The sequence below is a fragment of the Bombina bombina genome, chromosome 3 (genome assembly GCF_027579735.1).
Source record: "Bombina bombina isolate aBomBom1 chromosome 3, aBomBom1.pri, whole genome shotgun sequence".
NCBI classification, from domain to species: Eukaryota; Metazoa; Chordata; class Amphibia; order Anura; family Bombinatoridae; genus Bombina; species Bombina bombina.
Window position 1 is genome coordinate 1,152,382,534 of NC_069501.1, and position 26,610 is coordinate 1,152,409,143.

At 41.3% G+C, this 26,610-nt stretch overlaps 1 protein-coding gene across 1 annotated transcript in view; it reads right to left on the minus strand.

Annotated features, from left to right (window-relative positions):
• Positions 1-26,610, minus strand: part of ATM (ATM serine/threonine kinase) — a 925,848-nt gene that overhangs the window by 172,710 nt on the left and 726,528 nt on the right. The window contains exon 54 of the mRNA XM_053708547.1: positions 18,142-18,224. Coding sequence (XP_053564522.1) covers positions 18,142-18,224 — 83 coding nt within the window. The remainder of the gene's footprint in view (positions 1-18,141; positions 18,225-26,610) is intronic.

Sequence of the window (26,610 nt, forward strand, 5' to 3'; positions counted from 1 at the left end):
GTGTCAGAACACTAGAATTAAATGTGATAATTAAAATACAACAAAAAGAGTTTAAGGCTCTGCCTAAAATTTAATCAGTAGTCAACATGTGCAAACAAAATAAGAATAAAAACGGACGTCTCCGTATAACACTAAAAAAGTTTGCCACCATATATAGATGAGAAAGGAATTGGCTTTTCAAATATAAATATCCGGATAGCCAAATAAGCAGTTCTAATTATAAACGGGAATTCTTATCTTACCCGTAACCAGTTCACAAAGTTAGTTGGAGGGGAAATGTCCTAACTTGCCTCCAAACAATTCAGCGGTCAGTCCCATAGATGAAAAATTACCGCCGTAGCGGAGTGACGTCACTTTTTGTAGGCGCTGTTCACAGGGCGCAATCTGATTGGTCCTTAGGTGGGCAGTGTCGAATTTTTTCTCTGCCGTAGTCCTTAGAATGAGGTATCCGCTCTTAAGTGCCAACGAGCACGCAGGATACTAGTTAGAACATCCGTTGTAAGGGGACAAATGCTCCGATCAGTTTATGGCAATTATAGTCTCACCTTACTTTAAAATAGAGTCAGTCCAGTGCGCACAATCCTCCAAGTGTGCAGTGAATGTGGAATCTTCTATTTCAAAAGTGCTGATGCCTGTGTGGAAAGTGCTTGTGCTGTTCCAAGGGTTGTGTTAGCTTGTTCTTAACCCAGGCAATTTTAGTGAAATAGACAGGATTCTTTAGCAGATTTCTAGTTCAAACTGCGAATATAGTAACAAAGTCCAAAGGCAACTTAACATCACAGGTATATTATCTTTCCACTGTTGCAAATGACAGCTATTAGCGTGAATAAAGCTGTTAGAGTCCACTTCTTTAAAATGTGTTTTTGTTTGTATAGAATTATTAATAACCATGATTTCTAAATCTAGGAAGACAACTTTTTCCCTGCTATAATTAAAAGTGAAATTCAGGCCACTATCATTGGTATTCATGTCTTTAAAGAGACTAAGTAATTTGTCTTCTGTCCCTCTCCATAGCAATAGGACATCATCAATGTACCGCCTATAGAGCACGAGGTCTGCACCACAGTCATGCATCTGGAAAAAGGACAGGATCAGCAAAGTCCAGCGCACCCGGCAGCAAATGAGACTCAACAAGTAATAAATGCCAAGTAGTTACCTGTTTATTATGAACATGTGGACAAAACGGCTGAACTAGCCAAAAATGTCAAATAGCAAAGTACTCCAACACGTAAGAAAATGACAGCAAAAGACAGGCAGCAGGATAGGGAACAAATTAGGTCAGACGCATTTCCTTATGTTGCTACATAGTAATCCTCAGTGACCATGTCTGATACCCATAATTCAGTGCCTTAAATACAGAGCTGTTAATCAATCACAGCAATTAAAGGGCTAATTATTGTATAACCAATCATGAAAGACAAATAAATGTGGGCAAAACATGTCACTAGAATTACAATGTCTTAACAAAATTTTTTTTATACTTATAAAATAAATAACGTATACATATAATAAATTTAGCACTATGAGAATATACAAATAATGTAAACGCAAGAATATACAAATATTATTTGCCTGAAAAAATAATAAAAAATAATAAACATTAGCACAGAAGTATAAACTTGAATATATTTCTAATTTTACAAAAGATAGTGCCTCATTAAATTTAATATACAAATTCTAAAAATATTAAGTCAAAAAGCAAAAAGTGAATAAAGTGAAAAGAATTACAATGAAGATAAAAAATATTTTTTTTTTATATGAACTCTATTGATCTACAAATAATCTTACATCCCAATCAAAATTTAAACCTGCCGGCACTCTTGTGCCCAACTGAAAAATCCAATATACTTCTCTATTACTGAGAGCAGTACCTCTATTACCACCTCTTGGGTGTCTAGAGATCAATTGGATAGCTTGGAATGTCAGCAATGAACTGTCAGAATTATGGTGTCTTTTGAAATGCAGGGAGATGGGGGTGGTGGACTCTGGATCATCAATTGAGCGTAAGTGCTCAAGAAAGCGATATAACGCACGTGTCGTTTGTCCCACATACTGCCTGAAACACCCCCTGCAGGTCAAAAGATATATGACATAACAAGAATTGCATGTCATATGTTCACGAATTTCAAATATCCTGTGGTTGTTGCTGGATGTAAAACTAGTGCCAAAAGATGCATAGGCACAAGATTTACATCTCTTACTGCCACATTTGTAGAAACCAGGTTTGATAGAAAGCCAATTTCTTTGTGAATGTTGCTGTGGCAACATAGAGGGAGACAGTATGCTCCCTAGGGTCTGAGCCCTGCGAGACACAAAACAGACACCCTGTTTAACTATATCAACCAGGCTTTCATCAGTAGTTAAAATAGGGAGTGCCTTCCTGATTATATCACAGATTTTACCATATTCCATGCTGTAAGAAGTAATAAACCTTTAATTGCTGTGATTGATTAACAGCTCTGTATTTAAGGCACTGAATTATGGGTAATCACTCCCTATTTTAACTACTGATGAAAGCCTGGTTGATATAGTTAAACAGGGTGTCTGTTTTGTGCATACTGTCTCCCTCTATTTCTTATATGCTCCGTTTTCCTTTGCACCGGAGCAGATGAGTGAAACTGACACGTCATCACGGACGTTGAGCAAGAGGGTGTGTACACTACGTGAAGAGCGTCACATGATCGACCTAGACACGCTGTTTGTGTCTGAGCGCTTCCCTAGCTGCGAGTGTTTGTTTCTCCATCTACTGAAAGGGTAAGCTGCACGTATATTACTGTGTGTTATATTATATTTATATGGTCAAGGATTATCTGAGTGTAAACCTAAGTCGTAGTACACCCTGAAGAGTGATTAATTTGAATCTTGAGAAGATTATATATTATGGTCAGAGACACTTTAACCATACATGTACGCTTAATGATTGAAGTAGTACCACACCACAATAAGGATAATTATTGCTTGTAGTCTCATACAAGAGCCAGTATATCTCTTTATATTAAGAAAATTTCATTCAGCTAGACATGGCAGCAGGGGGATTTGTCTTACAGCAATTTGCTGAAGATGTTAGTGATACTGAAGATCTTTTTAATTCTGACACTATGGAACAGGAGGATTATTCTAATTTAGATATCCTCTTTTTCAAAATGGATACACTGTTGAAAAAAGATACAAGAATTGAAATGGATATCAAAAGTTTTCAGATGTATAAAAAGGCACAACGTATTCCACGTGGCCTCCGTATTAGAAAGTTTCCCTCCTTTCAGGTGTCAGATCAGTCCTTCATTGATAAATGGAAATTTATTCTTACAGAGTGCTCTTTAGCACTTATTGATCTACTAATTGAATATAAGAAATCTTTGCGTCAGGAATTGGGTGATGAAAAACAGAAATTGCAGTCTTTTTTACGTCCTCTTAGTGATAATCCAGATTTTGCTAAATATGATACTAAATTGCAGAAGGTTATCACTGAGTTTAAAAACAACCTTTGGAATTTCAAAAAACAAAAGATCATGAGAGACAAACAGGACTATGAGTTAAACAAAGTATATAAATGGACTGTGACCAATACTAGACGGAGATATAGGAGCACCTATAAAGGTCGGGGTTCTGAGAACAGGAAAGTGAGATTTGCAGATACTGACACTGAATATGACTATGACTCCTCTGACATTGAAACATCTGGTGATACTGCCCCCGGTACTGAGGAAGCTACATCTTTTGCACTTGAATCTCACACAGTGTCACAGTCAAAAAACGGGAAGGGCCATCAACAATCCACTGCCCGTCAAAAAAAATACGCAGAGGGGGACGAGGGAAGTCTTGCAAATCAAAGTCAGGATCAAGCACCCAAGCCCAGGCGGTATCCACAGAGGAAGAGAGCCACACCATTCCAGAAATATGCATGAATGTTGAGAATGTTATTAACCTGTCTTCCTTTGTTCTATCTAAGACACAGATTGAGGTTTTGTCTTTAGGCCTTGGTTTCTCCCGCACTACACATTTTAATTTTTTTAATACAGTTATTGACCTTAACAAATTCGTGAGGTCGCTTGTTCTCAAGAAACATTTCTTGGGAGTCAATGATACTGTACAGGATGAGGTGGTTGGGGAGAGGCCAGTACACACAAAAATTGGTCTTGATTTTTCTGAAGAATGTTCCATTTTGGATCTTATGGAATTGGATAGAGATAATCTGGAGTTAAACCCACTTAATATTGGGGATACACAGGATATTACCAAACTAAAAGGTAAATCTAAATTTTATCCAGTAAAATCTAGATCCAATTCCATAGAAGTTTTTCAGAAAACAATCGAACTTGAATTGAAAAAACTAAGTTCATGTGAATTTGAAAAAAGACATCACAGAGATAATCTATCTAAGGCACAATTTCTATCTATTCAAGAATTAAAAAGCAATCAGGAGCTTGTCATTCGCAACTCAGACAAAGGTGGCAAAGTGGTGGTTCTTAATCGCCAGGACTATTTGGATGAGGCTTATAGACAGTTACTGGATGATTCAGTGTATGAGAAACTTAAAAGTAATCCTGTGTTTTTTTACAAATCAGCTCTAAAGACTATTTTGGAGCGGGCTTTAAAAGATGGTATTATCAAACAAGCCAATTTTGATTTTCTGTACACTGAGCACCCTGTGGCCTCGCTTCCATTGAGTCGTTAAAAATGGAGCCGTAAGCTACCGAAGCGGCCGACAGCTAAAAGTAATTTACGGCTGCATTTTAGTACCAGGTTTCCATTGAAAAGATTAGCGTGTTGCGCGCAGTCGCTCTTTTCGTGTAGCTGTAAGTTAACGTTGTGTTAACGCTTCCATCTGACGTCAGTTTTCTTGAAAATCAATTAGTTGCTAAGGTAACCCAACCTTACGCTATAGAATTTACGTTTAACGTCCGTGCTTCTTACCTGTGATCGCCTCTCAAGAAAAATAAAAAAACACTTATCCATATTTTTAATAATCAAATACTATTTTCTAATATAATTATATTTAACACTTCATAAATATAAGTAATATTTATTGCTGCCCTAGGCATAGGTCTAGTTTGCATTCTGTAGATATGTTCTTGCATATATTATTATATTTAAATATATACTGATATTTCTATTAGAATATAAGTTCAACTATTTCTATACATGAGACAACAATAAATATTACTTATAACAATTTATTTCTACATTAAAACACTTGCATTATTTGCAAGTTTTATAATTTCAATAGAAAATAGGTCTCAAAAAGCACAATTTTCCTCTTTTACACCTAGTTGAGCTGGGGGTAATATTTCTCAATGTATCGACAGCCTCCGACAATGTATTAACGGTTAGCGCTTTCATTGGAAACCTGGTATAATTTATCGATTAACGGCTTCTATTACTTTCTATGGGACGCGAAGATCTTTTCGGCAGCCGAAGTCCAGCTGCCGATATTGAGGTATAACGCGCCATTGGAAACAGTCGATAAACGATATTGCTTCCGACAGCATATTTATCGGTTTGCGAGTGCACGCAAACTGAATTACGACTCAATGGAAGCGAGGCCTGTGTCGGCTATTTTCCATTACCTTCCAAAAGTCCACAAACATGCCACCCGTCCACCCGGTAGACCCATAGTGGCTGGGATAGGCTCTTTGAATGAGCCTCTTTCCCAATTGATTGATGGGTATTTGCAACCTTTAGTCCTGAGTCTTATGAGTTACATTAGGGACACGTCTGATGTTATTACTCAGATCGAAAGCCTAGATTGGCAGGAAGACTTTGTTTTTGTTACTATCGACGTGGTCTCTTTGTATACTTGTATCCCTCATGACAAAGGTCTATTGGCCATAAAGTTCTTTTTGGATACATTTTCCACATATGATATTGCTTTGAAGCAATTCATTGAGGTCTCCATTGAATATTTGTTGACCCACAATTACTTTCTTTTTGAGGGGGATTTCTATCTCCAGAGGCGTGGGACAGCAATGGTGGCCAAGTTTGCCCCTTCCTTTGCCAACCTATATTTGGGTTGGTGGGAGCTGTCCCACGTCTATGGAGATGGGAACCCCTTCAGAGAGCATATACATTATTTTGGTCGCTACATCGACGACATTTTGTTGATTTGGAAGGGTCCGGTAGATCTCCTTGACTTGTTTCTAGCCTATTTGCAGAACAATGCATTGAATCTACAGTTCACTATGGAAAGTGATACAAATTCGATTTCCTTTTTGGATATTGAATTACACTCTAATTTCCAGACTTCACGTATTGACATTGAATTGTTCCGTAAACCCATATCTGGAAATACCATTTGGAATGCCAAATCATGCCATCCAAAGCATACCATACAGTCCATCCCTAAGAGTCAGTACATTAGGGTTAAGCGCAATTGTACAAACAAAATGAGCTACGAGAAACATTCCAGTGAACTAACTGAAAGGTTAGCCCAGAGAGGGTATTCCCTTAATTGTTTACAACAAACTAAGCAAGACATTGATCTTCTTGACAGAAAATATCTTTTTGTGTCAAGTAGACCAAGGGATATTGATAGGTTTAAACAATTGAAGTTTATTACTTCTTACAGCATGGAATATGGTAAAATCTGTGATATAATCAGGAAGGCACTCCCTATTTTAACTACTGATGCAAGCCTGGTTGATATAGTTAAACAGGGTGTCTGTTTTGTGTCTCGCAGGGCTCAGACCCTAGGGAGCATACTGTCTCCCTCTATGTTGCCACAGCAACATTCACAAAGAAATTGGCTTTCTATCAAACCTGGTTTCTACAAATGTGGCAGTAAGAGATGTAAATCTTGTGCCTATGCATCTTTTGGCACTAGTTTTACATCCAGCAACAACCACAGGATATTTGAAATTCGTGAACATATGACATGCAATTCTTGTTATGTCATATATCTTTTGACCTGCAGGGGTGTTTCAGGCAGTATGTGGGACAAACGACACGTGCGTTAAAGGATCGCTTTCTTGAGCACTTACGCTCAATTGATGATCCAGAGTCCACCACCCCCATCTCCCTGCATTTCAAAAGACACCATAATTCTGACAGTTCATTGCTGACATTCCAAGCTATCCAATTGATCTCTAGACACCCAAGAGGTGGTAATAGAGGTACTGCTCTCAGTAAAAGAGAAGTATATTGGATTTTTCAGTTGGGCACAAGAGTGCCGGCAGGTTTAAATTTTGATTGGGATGTAAGATTATTTGTAGATCAATAGAGTTCATATAAAAATTTTTTATTTTTTATCTTTATTGTAATTCTTTTCACTTTATTCACATTTTGCTTTTTGACTTAATATTTTTAGAATTTGTATATTAAATTTAATGAGGCACTATCTTTTGTAAAATTAGAAATATATTCAAGTTTATACTTCTGTGCTAATGTTTATTATTTTTTATTATTTTTTCAGGCAAATAATATTTGTATATTCTTGCGTTTACATTATTTGTATATTCTCATAGTGCCAAATTTATTACGGTATATGTATACGTTATTTATTTTATAAGTATAAAAATTTTTTTGTTAAGACATTGTAATTCTAGTGACATGTTTTGCCCACATTTATTTGTCTTTCATGATTGGTTATACAATAATTAGCCCTTTAATTGCTGTGATTGATTAACAGCTCTGTATTTAAGGCACTGAATTATGGGTATCAGACATGGTCACTGAGGATTACTATGTAGCAACATAAGGAAACGCGTCTGACCTAATTTGTTCCCTATCCTGCTGCCTGTCTTTTGCTGTCATTTTCTTATGTGTTGGAGTACTTTGCTATTTGGCATTTTTGGCTAGTTCAGCCGTTTTGTCCACATGTTCATAATAAACAGGTAACTACTTGGCATTTATTACTTGTTGAGTCTCATTTGCTGCCGGGTGCGCTGGACTTTGCTGATCCTGTGTTTGTTTGTTTTGATGGAGCGCTCCGTTTTCCTTTGCACCGGAGCAGATGAGTGAAACTGACACGTCATCACGGACGTTGAGCAAGAGGGTGTGTACACTACGTGAAGAGCGTCACATGATCGAACTAGACACGCTGTTTGTGTCTGAGCGCTTCCCTAGCTGCGAGTATCTGGAAAAAGGACTCTTCCCAATTTCCAACAAAGAGATTAGCATAACTGGGTGCAAACCTCGTGCCCATAGCCGTACCCTCGATTTGTAAATAAAACTGTTTATCATGCATAAAATAATTATTTTTTAGTATGAACTCTATACTTGTAAGTAGAAATTCTTTTTGTTCATTCATCATATCAGGATCAGTATCTAGATATTTACTGATTGCTTTTATTCCCTTTGCATGGTCTATCACTGTATAGAGCGATGTTATATCCCCAGTAACTAAAATCAGATTTTCTTCCTAAACTGTATCCCTTAAAATATTCAGAACCTCAGTTGAGTCTTTTAAATAGGAATCTAATTTTTTAACAAATTTTTTTAGGTATATGTCCACATAGTGTGAGAGATTGGATGACAAAGATCCAATCCCGGAGATAATTGGTCTCCCTGGAGGTCGCTCTAAATTCTTGTGAATTTTAGGAAGGAAGTAGAATACCGGGACCCTCGGAAAGGTGGGGTCCAGGAATTCCACCTCCTTCTCATTAAGTATACCCAGTCTTTTGCCATTTCCTATCAATTTCTTAAGACAAGCTGCAAATTTGTTAGTTGGATTAAATTCTAGATTTTTGTATGTTTTAGTCTCACCTAGCAATCTACTGGCCTCTGCTTTATAGTAACTTGTGTCCATCACTACAATCCCGCCGCCCTTGTCGGCGGGCTTAATGGTTACATCTTTATTCTTTTTTAAATTTTCTAAAGTTAAAATTTCCTTCTTTGTCATATTTGTCTTTGTGAATTTTGAGAACTTGCTTCTCCTTAAGTCTTTAAAGGGCCATTATGCACTAAAAAAAATATTGGCTAATTAAATAAAGCATTAAAAGAAAATAAAGTTTTAAATTAACATGTATTATCAATTTTACTGCTTAAGGTCATAAAAATGATGTTAAAGTTTAAAGTCCTCTGACTTCATGAGAATACGTTTGTAGTACCCAGTAGCTGCAGAACAAGGCTTTTTTCCCACAGTCCCTAACTTGTGTTTAGAAAGCCCTCCTGCTGGAGCGGTCTCTGTAATGTTCTTTGTAGTGCAGTAATATGTTGAAAGGCAGAAACTATGTAGATATACACAGAAACTGAAGAATTCCACTTCCCTTTCCCCCACGGCATTTAATTAGAGTGTTATGAAACTTTGTTTTGGAGAAAATATAGGTCAGTAGGTTTTAATTAATGTTTATTAACTTTAATATGTTAGTTGTTTAGCTTAAAAATTATAACAGAAAGTAATCCTTTAAAATTAAACCTTTAGGGATAAGGCCTTTTCCAATGTACTTATTTATAAAGACAATTTCAGTCTTTTGTTTTAGTTCTTTAGTTAGGAGTTTTTCTAATTTTATCATAATTTCGTCTAAACTCTCATATTCAGAGCATCTAATACTTTCATCCTCCTTCTGATCTGAAAGATCTTTATAGAGGTGATCTCTAAATTCAAATATGTCTTCCATATTTGTTACAGAGGACATATTGAATAATGGATAATTTAAAAGACTGGATAATTAAAAGACTAGTCCAAGGATAAAACTTATAAAAATCTAAAATTAACTGTACCAATTGACAAACTAATTAACAAACACTCGCTGCTTATTAGATAGAGACCTTACAGTAAATGGATAAAATAGGAACTAATAAGCGCAGAGTGTAATCGCTAAACTCCTGAATTACCTATGGGTCCCTTTCAAAGGTGTGGAAAATCAACATAAAATAGTTAAAAATAATCAGGAGCGCTAAAAAAGCTAAAAGCGATTGATGCACCCTACAGAAACAGACTATACCTTTCATTATAATCCACACAAGAAATATTCCCGTATAGATTATTTTTTCACAGACTCGCAAGGTATTGCATATATTACTTGTAGTGATATTTTATCAATTACTTGGTCGGACCATGCTCCGGAAACTTTCAAAATGACTTGGCCAGACATACCAGCTACTACATATATATGGCGTCTTGAAGACACACTTCTGGACAATCCACTAGTGCAAGAGGACATAGCCTCTATGATCTCAGAGTACTTCAACTTGAATATGACAGAAGACTTGTCCTTACCCATAATTTAGGAGGCACACAAAAGTGTAATTAGAGGACATCTTATAAAACATAGGGCAAAGTTACTAAAACAGCAGAAAGAAAGATATGACACAATTCTGAGTAATATAATGTCATTAGAGGAGCGGCATAAAAAGAATCCCCCTAGACTTGGATACTGAAACAGCGCTTAGTCAAGCCAGATCAGAATTCAAACAACACCTGCAGGAGGAGAACCAGCGGAAAGCGCTTTTCTTGCAGCAGAGGTATTATGAGGGAGGGAATAAATCGGGAAAACTATTAGCTAGAGCACTGCGGCGCTCCCAACTAAAACCCTTCGTATACACCCTTAAAGAAAGAGCGGGGAAAACTCATAAAGATAGCCCCAATATAGCGGCCACTTTTCGGTCTTACTATAGTAAATGATATAATCTGGCCCCATCTGAATCTAACACACCGCCAGGGAGGGCTATAAATAGACAAGAGGCACAGGAATACCTAAATAATACTAAATTGCAGACACTAAATCAAGATGCCATTGATTTTCTTGAAATGCCCATTACCCAGGAAGAAATACAAATAGCAATGAAAGATCTTCCGGGAAAAGCCCAGGCCCAGATGGCCTTGGCGCTAAATATTACAAGACTTTCTTGACCGACCTACTCCCACACTTGCAAGACTTATTCAATCGACTACCGGATTTACAACAGTTACCTCCATTTATGCTGACGGCATAGATAACAGTTATTCCAAAACCGGGAAAACCAGTAGATATGCCACAAAGTTACAGGCCAATATCGTTACTAAATACAGACGTGACGATTCTGGCTAAAGTCTTAGTGAATAGAGTGAATAGGTTTCTCCCCAACCTCATTGCAGCTGATCAGGTGGGATTCGTCCCTGGGAGGGAGGCAAGGGACAACACCTTCAAGGTAATGCAGCTGGTTGCTCATGCAGAGCGGACTGGGGGGCGGCTTGCCTGAAAAAGCGTTCGACAGGGTGAGTTGGCACTTCCTACGGTCCACTCTGGAGATAATGGGATTTGGTGATAGATTCATTAAAACAGTCTTCTCTCTATACTCTACCCCTAATGCGCGGATTAAGGTGAATGGAGATCTCTCTGACCCTTTCACCATCTCGAACGGGACGCGGCAGGGATGTCCGCTTTCGCCACTGCTGTTTGCCATCACAATAGAGGCTTTGGCTAGTAACATTAGGGCTAACCCTCTCATCAAGGGAATAGTAATGGGTGGCAGGGAAAATAAACTAGCCATGTACGCGGACGACTTGTTGCTTACTATCACTGATATAGAGACAACAATACCGGCTCTGCTGGAAGAATTCCAAAAATACGGGAGGGTCTCCCACTTTCAACTTAACAATAAATCAGAGCTCCTTAATATCTCCTTGGCACCAAACACATTGTCCTGGCTTAGAATGCACAGTCCCTTTATTATAAAAGATAAATTCTTAAAATACTTGGGCATTTTTATAGCTGCCAATATGACAGACATGTTTACTGCCAATTATGTAGCCCTTAAAACAGTAGTTTCGGCTGATCTTTTCTCCTGGAGACATAAAACGATCTCCTGGTTTGGAAGAATACATGTCATTAAAATGAATGTCCTCCCATGAGTCCTATACTTATTTCAAACTGCACCAATCCCTCTCCCCTCCACGTTCCTCCCATCCATGCAGAGACTAATTGAGGAATATATATGGCAGGGGCTCAGACCAAGAGTTAACAAGAGAACCATGTACCTACCCAGGGAGGAGGGATGATTGGGGTTACCAAATCTCATATTGTACCGAAGGGCTGTCCTGCTCCAAAGGGTTGTAGAGTGGTGTCAAGATAGCGACCAAAAAAGCTGGATACATTTGGATAAAAGTGCTCTGTATACTGGAGACCTCGCCTCCCTCTTATGGACACATAAAAGACACAGACTGACAGATATCACACACTTCCCCTTGCTAACGCCGCCTTATGGAAATCCTGATCTCCCACTACAAACCACAACAACGCCAACACAGACCTCTTTGCCAAACAATCACGTGGGGACATACATAATAGATGGGAGGATAAAGACACGAGAGGAAATGATAAAGGATTTTCCCGATTTTCCTACCCCTGGGTTTGTTTATTTACAAATATGCCATTACATTTCCACACACAAGCATAAACAACAACTGATCAGAAGTCTCACACCATTCGAACAGTTGTGTACCAAACACTCAATATTCAGACATTTGATCTCACTGATATACACTCTCCTTCTTGTCCCTAAAGGCAGCATTCTCCCAGCCTTTACTAGTGTATGGCATAGGGAACTGGGGGTGGAATTTACTATAGAAGATTGGCATAGGATGTTCAGAGCCGTTAAGAGTACATCGGTCTCGGCTCAGATCCAGGAATCCCAATATAAACACATGAGTAGTTGATACCTTACACCCGCACGTCTCAAAAAAATATATCCAAACATGTCCGACAGATGCTGGAGGGGATGTGGGATACTGGGATACATGGTTCATATTTGGTGGGATTGCCCATTGTTAGACAGCTACTGGACCTAAGTTTGGGAGGAGATGCGGGAAATCTTAGGTATAGAGATTCCAAAAGCACTGAGACTCTGCTCTTCCACATAACCATTAGGCTACGAGACCCGATTAAAAATCCCTCCTGTTTCTGATGTTGGCGGGCGCAAAAAACCTGATCCCTTTGCATTGGAAAACAGCGCAGATTCCAACATTGGCAGACTGGAAACATAAAGTAATGAAACTCCTGCTATTGGAAAGATATCACTACTCTAAGTTATAATATCTAAGTTAGACGAATATGAACTTTTGCTCCAGATGTGGAGGAAGAGCTAGATGTTGAGATAAGTTGCCCTGATAATGTAGGGACTCTGTGTTTTGGGTCTGCTGAAAGAACTACCGCATACCCCTGCTCCTCGGATGTTCCCTTCCCTTTCTGCACTTCCCCCCTCTCCCTCCCCTCTCTTTTCCCCTCCCCCCCCTTTTTTTGTTGTTGTTGTTTTGTTTCCCCTCCTAGCTGTGTCTGAATACATGACAATTTGGCAAAATCTATCTGAGGAATGTGAATTTTTTGTGTGTGTTTTATCACGCTTATATTAAAAAAAAAAAAAAAAGAGGCCCCCCGAGAAGGAGAGTATACCTTCAGAGCCCGAAGGAAGAGGAAACTCCCTCCTAAAAGCAAAGGAGCAAGTTGAAAAGGAAATCCATATCCTATCAGACTGAACTAACAAGATAAACTCAACAAGTCCGCACATCCAGAGGAGACTGCGACCTAAACGCAGCGCCTTAGATCGCTCGGCCATCCTGACCTGCAGACCCCCACTCAGCTGGACCAACCCAGCCTCAGGGATCCCTAACCAGGGAACAGAAGAATCCCGAAACTGGCACAGGAACGAGCGTAAGGATAGCACAGCCATCCCCACAGAGTACAGGCACAACCCGACTCCGAAACAGACGACAGGACCATAGACCTAAGGATCTAACAAAAAAAAGACCCCACAAGACTGACCTGGAGCCAGTAAAACCCCAGGGGAAACCCTTCCCCCCTTTCCACCTCCCAACCAGGAGAAGCCCCAAGAAAGGACTCCATCTCCATAGGGAGGAAAATATCCCTTAAAGAAAAGGGATGATGCCAGAAAGGCAACAACTGTCCTCAAGGCCCCAAGCCACCGGCTAATGGGAATATAATTCCCCAACACAAATGTCCTAGAAACAGACCCCCCTACAAGTGGCTCGCCAAGCAGAGACACAGCCAACCCATTCGGCTGCAGAGTAGGGAATCCAAAGGTTACACTGGCAAGCTGACCAGGGAATGCAACCGTAAGGCACACCAGAAATGGACATCCAGCGCCAGCAGCTGGGTATGAACCAACAACCCTTGAGGCACAAGTCACAAAGTGAACCCTAGAGCACCTGGGCTGCTCTGTTGCAAAGAGTAATAAATACTGCGAAAACCCGGTCATCATGACCAGGTCAGACAGATGGAGCAAGGGCATAGCCCAAGTTCCCACTACCGTGGAACACCCCGATCAGCCCTGAGATCCAAGACTCCAAAACAACCCAAGACTGGGTCAGGAAAAAGGCCTGAAGCCTCAGCAATCTGAAGTCTCAGGAAGAAAAACAGGTCCCAGCACGTAATAGTTCAGGCAACCTTACCCTATAACTAAACACCCCACCTGGCCAAAATGCCAGACACCAGAGATATGAATGCATATCCAGAGAATCCGGATAGCGAAAAGAACTCTTAAGCCCCAACCAAAGGAAGGAACCACCCATAGCCAAGTCCAACACTCCAATGAGCAAAGCTAGAAGTCCTATGAAGAGACTCCTCAATGCCTTAGGACAACATAAGGGATACCTTGTGGTCAAAAACCATTCTAGCAGGGCTAGTCTCCTTATCACCTCCACACCAGCAGAGGACACAGGGAAGAGACAGGCGCTAAGCCTTCCCAGCTTTGGGAAACCCCAAGCTAAATAAAGTCCCCACAGGGATCAACCATCACCCCGATACAGATCCCTCAAAGGAGATCCAACTAACCCTGGGACAATGGAAGCAGACCCAAAGGTCTCATCACTCAGACAGTACACGTCAAGAGGAAGAGCTGTATCTAGATACACTATAAATAGCGTATGTGCACACCTGTAAGGTGCCAAGAGCTGCACTGGTTTCAAACTGAAAACCCTCCGCAGGCTAGACAGCCTAAACTGATACAAGCTGTTGGATCAGGCCCACACGGGCTATCCAGAGCCCTAAAAACAAAGGCCAAACCGCTCAAACTGCGGCAATGAGGCACTAAGCCCTCCAACCCTCCACCGCATGGGGGGAGGAAACACTATGTTCTAGATATCAGATGTCCGATATCAGATAGAGTGACGCAGCGGAAAAAAATTCCCCTGACCCAGTCATCTATGACTGAAGGCTATAAGGACTGAAAGAATCCCACCCGACCTACGGACCCACAGGTCCTCTCGAGTGCTTAGTCGGACATGAAAACCAATGATAACCTGAGCACTCTGCACTTCTACTGTACCAGCCGAGCAGAATAGCGCTACGTGTCTGAACAGCCACAAGACCGAACAAACCCAACAGAACCAGCCTGCACTTAGGGTCCTAACCGGCAAGCTGCAAAATTCTCCCTCATTGGGGAAAAAGAAAACAGACATTATAACATAGGACTAACGTGTCCAAAACAACTTCCGAAGAAGAACAAAGTATCGATCCCAGAAGGTTCCCGAAGGAAACAAAACCAAATAAAAGACATACCTTTACGGATACAAATGAAATATAAGGCAACCCATAGGTTAATGCCAAAAAAGACACAGGCCTGCCCGCGGAACCAGCCAAACGGAGCCCTATCTTTCAAAACATGGGAAAGATCTCAATCAAATGACAATCAGGAGATTACCTCATCCCCACATGTCTAATGAGGTGCACCATTCGAATTAGCAGACTGAAAATCCCTGTATCTGGTAACGATAGGGTCATTCAATAACTGAAAAACATGTCTGAGCAATTACCCGAAGGCGCGCAATCCTATAACGAAAGGCACAACACTCAGGGACAGTTACACCCGCGGGGAACTGTAGAGGCCCTCCCCAAGGCAGAAGGCCCGGGACAATAGGGCACAAGCACATTCTTAAATAAACGTCTGCACTCTGCAGATGAACAATCGCCAACATTATGTGGAAGTGAAAACATGCTGCAACCTCTGGGGGGGAACACGCCACCCTGCATGGAGGAATCAGAAACTGGGCTACCCGCAAGTGTAGAAGTATGAATTGGTAGGGAATTCGCCTCTCGGAGGACAAGACACCCAGAGGCGGATGGCTCAGCTGTCCCTTGATTCCCCGAGCCCGAGGAACAAGGCGCTCTAAAATGGCATAAGGAACAAAACTGATTGACATGTGTCAACAAGGCCAGTCCATATTCGTCACCGGACACAGAATCTGAAATTAAGTCCTCCGAAACTGAATCAGAAATTAGCACAGTCTCAGCATCAGAATCCTCCATAACTGGTAGAGAATATATAAATATGGACTAAAGTAGTAAAACAAAAACGGCACCTGACATCCACAATGGCTGGGGCACTCACCACCTCCTATGACCAGACCACTGCGGACTAGAATATTTCCTTTGCCACACGATCGGGAAAGCAGAAATGGAAAACAGAACGTAACCACGCCCGACACAAGGTGAACTGTACAGTCCAAAAAAGCGCGCCCATCCAAAATGCTGCGTCATCTCCAAAGTCCTCAATGTTCCAAACCACAAGCCCATAAACATCAAACATAAGCAGGTTGAACCACATAACAAACATGATTATAAACCCCCCTGTTCAATAACCCCCTTCAGAAGATATTAACCCTCGATTCCAAGATACTAAAAGAGACTCACTGAGACCCTTATGACATTAGTTAGACCCCGCAAGGTGGTAGCCCCTCGGGAAAATATTCACATTACAGTACATTGATAAATAAAGTAAAAGGAAACGATCTTACCGGAATCTACGCCGTGGAATAGGAACACTGACTTTCAAGTGTGAAGAAAGCAGGCAGCAGAGCGAAAGTTCGACAACGCCAACTGCTTGAGGAGCTGTTAACATGAGTCGGGATGGTTTCGCATCTCCGGACTCTAACTTTCATCCAAGCCATCACTGAGAGACTGACAGGACTACTTAAAACTCCTGTCAAATGCCGAAGAGTACTACCCTCCATAAGAGACAAAAAAAACAAAAAATAAAAATTCTGACACTTCTCTGCCAACCTCTTGGGACGAAAGACAAAGAATGACTGGGGGATGAGGGGAGTGGGAGGAGTATTTAAGTCTTTGGCTGGTGGGTCTTTGCCTCCTCCTGGTGGCCAGGTTCTTATTTCCCAAAAGTAATGAAAAATGCATGCAATGTCCCTTTAAAGTATGTTCACATGTTTCTACAGTCTTTCATTGATTTACTTTTCAGCAGAGTCTGCTGCAGCAATTGTCTCTTTATTGGTTAAACTCCACCCACCAAAATCCTTATTTGGAGGAGCCAATCTGGACTCGAGTCTGATCATGAAAGGTTTGCTACTGTCATTGTGTTAACAAAATTTTCATTATTTGGCTTCAGCAAATTAGGGATACATGTTTTACATGCTCTATCAGTTTCCAGGAATAGAAAATCCACAATTTTCAGACTTAAGAATTACAGGAAAAGAGGTGACAATAAAGAAAAGTATACTACAAAGTTGTTTTACTATGCATACTTTAAGGGATATTAAAAGTTAGGAAAACATTTTCAAAAATTTAAACCAGTAGTTACAATAATGTGTAATAGCTTTCTAAGCAATCCTGAAATGTAATGATTTATAATAAAAATGTAACCTCAAAAGTCCCCTTTCTGCTGTTACTCCTGGCCGCCCCCTGGTATTGTTGCTTTTTTTTTTTAATTTAAATTAGCAGCAAGCGGTTCTGCCTATCAGAAGGCGACAGCAACCCCAAGCTTTACCTCACACAGGCGGAGCTGTCAGGAGTGCACAGCTTGAGCCTTCTGCTGAGGAAAAGCTTGGGCGAGTTGTCACCTTCTGATAGACAGAACTGCTTGCCGCTAATTAACATAAAAGTAAGCAGTGTACGAGGGTGCAGCCAGGAGCAGCGGCAGGGGAGTATTGAGATAACATTTTTATTATTAATCATTATATTTCAGGATTGTTTAGATAGCTATTACACATTATTGCAACTACTGATTTTAAATTAATGTTGTCCTAGCGGTTACCGTCCCTTTAAACATTTTATGGTACCATCTTAAAGTGTGTACTTTCCTTTTAATACTATTTTTATTTGAGGTTACATTGCACAGTGTGCCTGACTTCCCATGCATTCAAACACAATCTGAATTTTATAAAAAGCAGATGTGCAGGATATAAAATGTGGTGCTATTGTTATATATTTGTATTAAAAACCCAGTAAAAACATTTACTAGAACACACATCTCACATACCTTAATCTCCATTGTCGGAATGACAACATCATGTAAATTATTCAGTTTAGTGATGGGCTGATCATGCGGCATGGGGATGGCTTCTGCAGTAAAAAAAATACATAAACATATTATAGACATAATAGCATATTTTTATTATTTATGCACACTATAGCTCAGTATTACAAAACAAAAAACAGAATTTATGCTTACCTGATAAATTACTTTCTCCAACGGTGTGTCCGGTCTACGGCGTCATCCATAACTTGTGGGAATATTCTCTTCCCCAACAGGAAATGGCAAAGAGCACAGCAAAAGCTGTCCATATAGTCCCTCCCAGGCTCCGCCCCCCCAGTCATTCGACCGACGGTTAGGAGAAAAAAAGGAGAAACTATAGGGTGCCGTGGTGACTGTAGTGTATAGAGAAAGAAATTTTTCAAACCTGATTAAAAAACCAGGGCGGACCGTGGACCGGACACACCGTTGGAGAAAGTAATTTATCAGGTAAGCATAAATTCTGTTTTCTCCAACATTGGTGTGTCCGGTCCACGGCGTCATCCATAACTTGTGGGAACCAATACCAAAGCTTTAGGACACGGATGAAGGGAGGGAGCAAATCAGGTTACCTAAACAGAAGGCACCACGGCTTGCAAAACCTTTCTCCCAAAAATAGCCTCCGAAGAAGCATAAGTATCAAATTTGTAGAATTTGGCAAAAGTGTGCAGAGAAGACCAAGTCGCTGCCTTACATATCTGATCAACAGAAGCCTCGTTCTTGAAGGCCCATGTGGAAGCCACAGCCCTAGTAGAGTGAGCTGTGATTCGTTCAGGAGGCTGCCGTCCGGTAGTCTCATAAGCCAATCGGATGATGCTTTTCAGCCAGAAAGAAAAAGAGGTAGCAGTAGCTTTTTGTCCTCTCCTCTTACCAGAATAAACGACAAACAAAGAAGAAGTTTGTCTGAAATCCTTTGTTGCTTCTAAATAGAACTTTAAAGCACGGACTACATCTAAACTGTGTAACAAACGTTCCTTCTTTGAAACTGGATTCGGACACAAAGAAGGAACAACTATTTCCTGGTTAATATTCTTGTTGGAAACAACTTTTGGAAGAAAACCAGGCTTGGTACGCAAAACAACCTTATCTGAATGGAACACCAGATAGGGTGGATCACACTGCAAAGCAGATAATTCAGAAACTCTTCTAGCAGAAGAAATAGCAACCAAAAACAGAACTTTCCAAGATAGTAACTTGATATCTATGGAATGTAAGGGTTCAAACGGAACACCTTGAAGAACTGAAAGAACTAAATTTAGACTCCAGGGAGGAGTCAAGGGTCTGTAAACAGGCTTGATTCTGACCAAAGCCTGTACAAAAGCTTGTACATCTGGCACAGCTGCCAGTCGTTTGTGTAACAAGACAGATAAAGCAGAAATCTGTCCTTTTAGAGAACTCGCTGACAATCCCTTATCCAAACCTTCTTGGAGAAAGGAGAGGATCTTAGGAATTTTAATCTTACTCCAGGAGAATCCCTTGGATTCACACCAACAGATATATCTTTTCCATATTTTATGGTAAATCTTTCTAGTCACAGGTTTTCTGGCTTGGACCAGAGTATCTATCACTGAATCTGAAAACCCACGCTTGGATAAAATCAAACGTTCAATTTCCAAGCAGTCAGCTGCAGAGAAACTAGATTTGGATGTTCGAATGGACCTTGTACTAGAAGATCCTGTCTCAAAGGTAGCTTCCATGGTGGAGCCGATGACATATTCACCAGGTCTGCATACCAAGTCCTGCGCGGCCACGCAGGAGCTATCAGAATCACTGAGGCCTTCTCCTGTTTGATCCTGGCTACAAGCCTGGGAAGGAGAGGGAAAGATGGAAACGCATAAGCTAGGTTGAACGACCAAGGCGCCACTAATGCATCCACTAGAGTCGCCTTGGGATCCTTGGATCTGGACCCGTAGCAAGGAACCTTGAAGTTCTGACGAGACGCCATCAGATCCATGTCTGGAATGCCCCATAATTGAGTCAACTGGGCAAACACCTCCGGGTGGAGTTCCCACTCCCCCGGATGGAAAGTCTGACGACTCAGATAATCCGCCTCCCAGTTGTCTACTCCTGGGATGTGGATTGCAGATAGGTGGCAGGAGTGATCCTCCGCCCATTTGATGATTTTGGATACCTCTCTCATCGCCAAGGAACTCCTTGTTCCCCCCTGATGGTTGATGTAAGCTACAGTCGTCATTTTGTCTGACTGGAATCTTATGAATCCGGCCTTCGCTAGTTGAGGCCAAGTCCGGAGAGCATTGAATATCGCTCTCAGTTCCAGGATGTTGATCGGGAGAAGAGACTCTTCCCGAGACCATAAACCCTGAGCTTTCAGGGAATCCCAGACCGCGCCCCAGCCTAATAGACTGGCGTCGGTCGTGACAATGACCCACTCTGGTCTGCGGAAACTCATTCCCTGAGACAGGTGATCCTGGGACAACCACCAACGGAGTGAGTCTCTGGTCATCTGGTCTACTTGAATCTTTGGAGACAAGTCTGTATAGTCCCCATTCCACTGCTTGAGCATGCACAGTTGTAATGGTCTTAGATGAATTCGAGCAAAAGGAACGATGTCCATTGCTGCAACCATCAACCCTACTACTTCCATGCACTGAGCTATGGAAGGCTGCAGAATAGAGTGAAGAACTTGACAAGCGTTTAGAAGCTTTGACTTTCTGACTTCTGTCAGGAAGATCTTCATTTCTAAAGAATCTATTATTGTTCCCAAAAAGGGAACTCTTGTCGACGGAGACAGGGAACTCTTTTCTACGTTCACCTTCCACCCGTGAGATCTGAGAAAGGCTAGAACAATGTCTGTATGAGCCTTTGCTTTGGAAAGAGACGACGCTTGGATTAGAATGTCGTCCAGATAAGGTGCCACTGCAATACCCCTTGGTCTTAGAACCGCTAGAAGGGACCCGAGCACCTTTGTGAAAATTCTTGGAGCAGTGGCTAGCCCGAATGGGAGAGCCACGAACTGATAATGTTTGTCCAGAAAGGCGAACCTTAGGAACTGATGATGATCTTTGTGGATAGTAATATGTAGATACGCATCCTTTAAATCCACGGTAGTCATAAATTGACCCTCCTGGATTGTAGGTAAAATTGTTCGAATGGTTTCCATTTTGAACGATGGAACTCTGAGAAATTTGTTTAGAATTTTTAAATCCAGAATTGGTCTGAAAGTTCCCTCTTTTTTGGGAACTACAAACAGATTTGAGTAAAACCCCTGACCTTGTTCCACAGTTGGAACTGGGTGTATCACTCCCATCTTTAACAGGTCTTCTACACAATGTAAGAATGCCTGTCTCTTTATTTGGTTTGAAGATAAGTGAGACATGTGGAACCTTCCCCTTGGGGGTAGTTCCTTGAATTCTAGAAGATAACCCTGAGAGACTATTTCTAGTGCCCAGGGATCCTGAACATCTCTTGCCCAAGCCTGAGCAAAGAGAGAGCGTCTGCCCCCTACTAGATCCGGTCCCGGATCGGGGGCTACCCCTTCATGCTGTCTTGGTAGCAGCAGCAGGCTTCTTGGCCTGTTTACCCTTGTTCCAGCCTTGCATTGGTTTCCAAGCTGGTTTAGTCTGGGAAGCGTTACCCTCTTGTCTAGAGGCTGCAGAGTTGGAAGCCGGTCCGTTCCTGAAATTGCAAAAGGAACGAAAATTGGACTTATTCTTAGCCTTGAAAGGTCTATCTTGTGGGAGGGCATGGCCCTTTCCCCCAGTGATGTCTGAAATAATCTCTTTCAATTCTGGCCCAAAAAGGGTCTTACCTTTCCTTCCTGGGGTCGACCATAGGGAACAATTTTTTAAATATAGGAGGAGGGACAAAAGGTATGCCTGGCTTCTCCCACTCCTTATTCACTATGTTCGCCACCCGTTTAGGTATCGGAAAGGCATCAGGGTGCACCGGGACCTCTAGGAACTTGTCCATCTTGCACAATTTTTCTGGGAGGACCAGATTGTCACAATCATCCAGAGTAGATAGCACCTCCTTAAGTAATGCGCAGAGATGCTCTAATTTAAATTTAAATGTCACAACATCAGGTTCTGCCTGCTGAGAAATTCTTCCTGTATCAGAAATTTCTCCATCTGACAAACCCTCCCTCACTGCCACTTCAGACTGGTGTGAGGGTATGACAGAAAAATTATCATCAGCGCCCTCCTGCTCTACAGTGTTTAAAAAAGAGCAATCGCGCTTTCTCTGAAATGCTGGCATTTTGGATAAAATATTAGCTATGGAGTTATCCATTACTGCCGTCAATTGTTGCATAGTAACAAGCATTGGCGCGCTAGAAGTACTAGGGGTCGCCTGCGCGGCATAACTGGTGTAGACACAGAAGGAGATGATGTAGAACTATCTCCACTTCCTTCATCTGAGGAATCATCCTGGGCAACCTTACTATTTGTGACAGTACTGTCCTTACAATGTTTGGACGCTATGGCACAATTATCACATATATTTGAAGGGGGAACCACATTGGTTTCCATACATACAGAACATGATCTATCTGAAGGTACAGACATGTTAAACAGGCTTAAACTGGTTAATAAAGCACAAAAACCGTTTTTAAACAAAACCGTTACTGTCTCTTTAAATGTTAAACAGGGCAAACTTTATTACTGAATATGTGAAAAACTATGAAGGAATTATCCAATCTTTACCAAATTTTCACCACAGTGTCTTAATGCATTCAAAGTATTGCACCCCAATTTTCAAGCTGTTAACCCTTAAAATGTGGAAACCAGAGCCGTTTGCAATTTTAACCCCACTACAGTCCCAGCCACAGCCTTTGTTGCGACTTCACCAATCCCAGGGGGGTATACGATACCAATTCAAGCCTTCTAGGAACGTTTTCAGTGGATACCAGACCCTCACACATGCAGCTGCATGCACTGTACTCAAAAGTAACTGCGCAATAATGTCGCGAAAATGAGGCTCTGCCTACTATAGTGAAAGGCCCTTCCTGACTGGGAAGGTGTCTAAACTAGTGCTTGGCGATAAAAACGTTCCCCAAACAATAAAAGTGAGAAAATTACTTCAAACTTTCAAAAATAACTTAAATAAACAATCGATTTAGCCCTTAAGAGTGTCCACCAGTTAATAGCCCATAATAAGCCCTTTATTCTTTCTAAGTCTAAGAAAATGGCTTACCGATCCCCATGAGGGAAAAATGACAGCCTTCCAGCATTACACAGTCTTGTTAGAAAAATGGCTAGTCATACCTTGAGCAGAAAAGTCTGCAAACTGTTCCCCCCAACTGAAGTTCTCTCAGCTCAACAGTCCTGCGTGGGAACCGCAATTGATTTTAGTTACTGCTGCTAAAATCATACTCCTCTTTTAAACAGAACTCTTCATCTCTTTCTGTTTCAGAGTAAATAGTACATACCAGCACTATTTTAAAATAACAAACTCTTGATAGAAAAATAAAAAACTACAACTAAACACCACATACTCTTCACCATCTCCGTGGAGATGCTACTTGTTCAGAGCGGCAAAGATAATGACTGGGGGGGCGGAGCCTGGGAGGGACTATATGGACAGCTTTTGCTGTGCTCTTTGCCATTTCCTGTTGGGGAAGAGAATATTCCCACAAGTTATGGATGACGCCGTGGACCGGACACACCAATGTTGGAGAAATATCTTTTTATAAGTATTTCAAATCAAGGTTTTGGTATTGTAGAGCAGTCCATAAATATACCCCTTGAATGGCCCCTTGAGTATGTTTATCTTATCTGTGTTGCTGTGGGCAATTAGTGTAAGATAAGCTCCTGCACTGATCAAATGACTACAAAGAATATAGAAGGGTCAGGGTAAATGCATAAAACAGTAGGCAGATCTGTCCATATGGGGAGGGTTAAAAAAGCACACTTTTATAAGTCAATTACAGAGCTTTTTAACTATGTTTAAACATTTTTTTATGGCAGATTTCATTGTAAGTTAAATGCCACCTGCTAATAGCAAGATCTCCTTTATGAAAGGCACAAGTGGGCTAAAACATGCAGCACTATCCCATAGGGAAAGTCACTATAGCTCTGTCCATTTAAATGTTTCCTTTTTCTTGTTTTCTATGCAATTGACCCTCAGTTATTTTATTTCCCACAGGTTAATGGGGCAGCGAGAAGAATGCCTCTTGCTTATGGTGCCTAAGAGGGATGTAGCTGCACCTTCCCTGTGGTTAGCTACACAAATCCTTTCTTCAGGAGAAGTGCCTGCTATGTTGGGAATATAGTGTTATTCTGGATGGGATAAATTAATTAACATAAATTAATGCCTGTCTAGGAAGGCGAACCTGAGAAACTGAGTATGATCCCTGTGTATCGAAATATGTAGATAAGCATCCTTTAAATCCACGGTAGACATATATTGACCCTCCTGGATAATAGGTAGGATGGTTCGAATAGTCTCCATCTTGAAGGATGGGACCCTGAGAAATTTGTTTAGGATCTTGAGATCCAAGATTGGTCTGAAAGTTCCCTCTTTCTTGGGAACTATAAACAGATTTGAATAGAGGCCCTGCCCCTGTTCCTCCTTTGGAACTGGGTGGATCACTCCCATAGCTAGAAGGTCTTGAACGCAATGTAAGAATGCCACTCTCTTTATCTGGTTTGCAGATAATTGTGAGAGATGAAATCTCCCCTTTGGAGATGAAGCTTTGAAATCCAGAAGATATCCCTGGGAAACAATCTCCATAGCCCAGGGATCCTGGACGTCTCTTGCCCAAGACTGGGTGAGGAGAGAAAGTCTGCCCCCCACTAGATTCGGTCCCGGATCGGGGGCTACTCCTTCATGCTGTCTTAGAGGCAGCAGCAGGCTTTTTGGCCTGTTTCCCCTTGTTCCAAGCCTGGTTAGGTCTCCAGACTAGCTTGGACTGGGCAAAATTTCCCTCTTGTTTTGTAGAAGAGGAAGATGAAGCTGCGCCACTCTTGAAGTTTCGAAAGGAACGAAAATTAGTCTGTTTGGTCCTTAACTTGTTGGACCTATCCTGGGGAAGGGCGAGGCCTTTTCCTCCAGTAATATCAGAAATGATCTCCTTCAGTCCAGGCCCAAATAGGGTCTGCCCTTTGAAGGGGATTTTGAGCAGTTTAGACTTTGAAGTGACATCAGCTGACCAGGATTTAAGCCATAGCGCCCTACGTGCCTGAATGGCAAAACCTGCATTTTTAGCCGTTAGCTTGGTTAAATGAAAAACGGCGTCAGAAATAAATGAATTGGCTAACTTAAGAGCTTTAAGCCTGTCAAGGATATCATCCAACGGGGTCTCTACCTGTAAAGCCTCCTCCAGAGACTCGAACCAGAAAGCCGCTGCAGCAGTGACTGGGGCAATGCATGCAAGAGGCTGGAGAATAAAACCTTGTTGTATAAACCCTCTAATTTCTTATCCATAGGATCTAGGAAAGCACAACTGTCCTCGACAGGAATAGTTGTACGCTTAGCTAGGGTAGAGACTGCTCCCTCCACCTTAGGGACCATCGGCCACAAGTCCCGTGTAGCAGCATCTATAGGAAACATTTTCTTAAAAGCATGAGGGGGAGAGAACGGCACACCTGGTCTATCCCATTCCTTAGTAATAATTTCTGAAAACCTCTTAGGGATTGGAAAAACATCAGTGTAAACAGGCACTGCAAAGTATTTGTCCATTTTACACAATTTCTCTGGGACTACAATGGTGTCACAGTCATCTAGAGTCGCTAAAACCTCCCTGAGCAACACGCGGAGGTGTTCAAGCTTAAATTTAAATGCTGTCATTTCAGAGTCAGACTGAAGTAACCCCTTCCCTGAATCAGAGAAGTCACCCACAGATAGAAGTTCTCCTGCTTCAACTTCTGCACATTGTGAGGGTATATCAGACATAGCTACTAAAGCGTCAGAGAGCTCTGTATTTGTTCTAGCCCCAGAGCTGTCTCGCTTTCCTTGTAACCCTGGCAGTTTGGACAATACCTCAGTGAGGGTATGATTCATAACTGCCGCCATGTCTTGTAAAGTAAACGCATTGGACGCGCTAGATGTACTTGGCGTCCCTTGAGCGGGAGTTATAGGTTCTGACACGTGGGGAGAGCTAGATGGCATAACCTCCCTTTTGTCAGTCTCAGAAACCTCAGGTGATAAATCTTTAAAAGCCATAATATGGTCTTTATAACTTATAGAAAGGTCAGTGCATTTGGTACACATTCTAAAAGGGGGTTCCACAATGGCTTCTAAACATAATGAACAAGGAGTTTCCTCTATGTCCGACATGTTTAACAGACTAGTAATAAGACCAGCAAGCTTGGAAAACACTTTAATAAATGTGAAAAAAGCAATAATAAAAAACGGTACTGTGCCTTTAAAAGAAAAAAACTACCACATAAACTGCAAAACAGTGAAAAAAAGTAGTAAACGCTACGAAATTTTTACTATGTGTATAAGGGACTAAAGCAGCATTGCACCCACTTACAA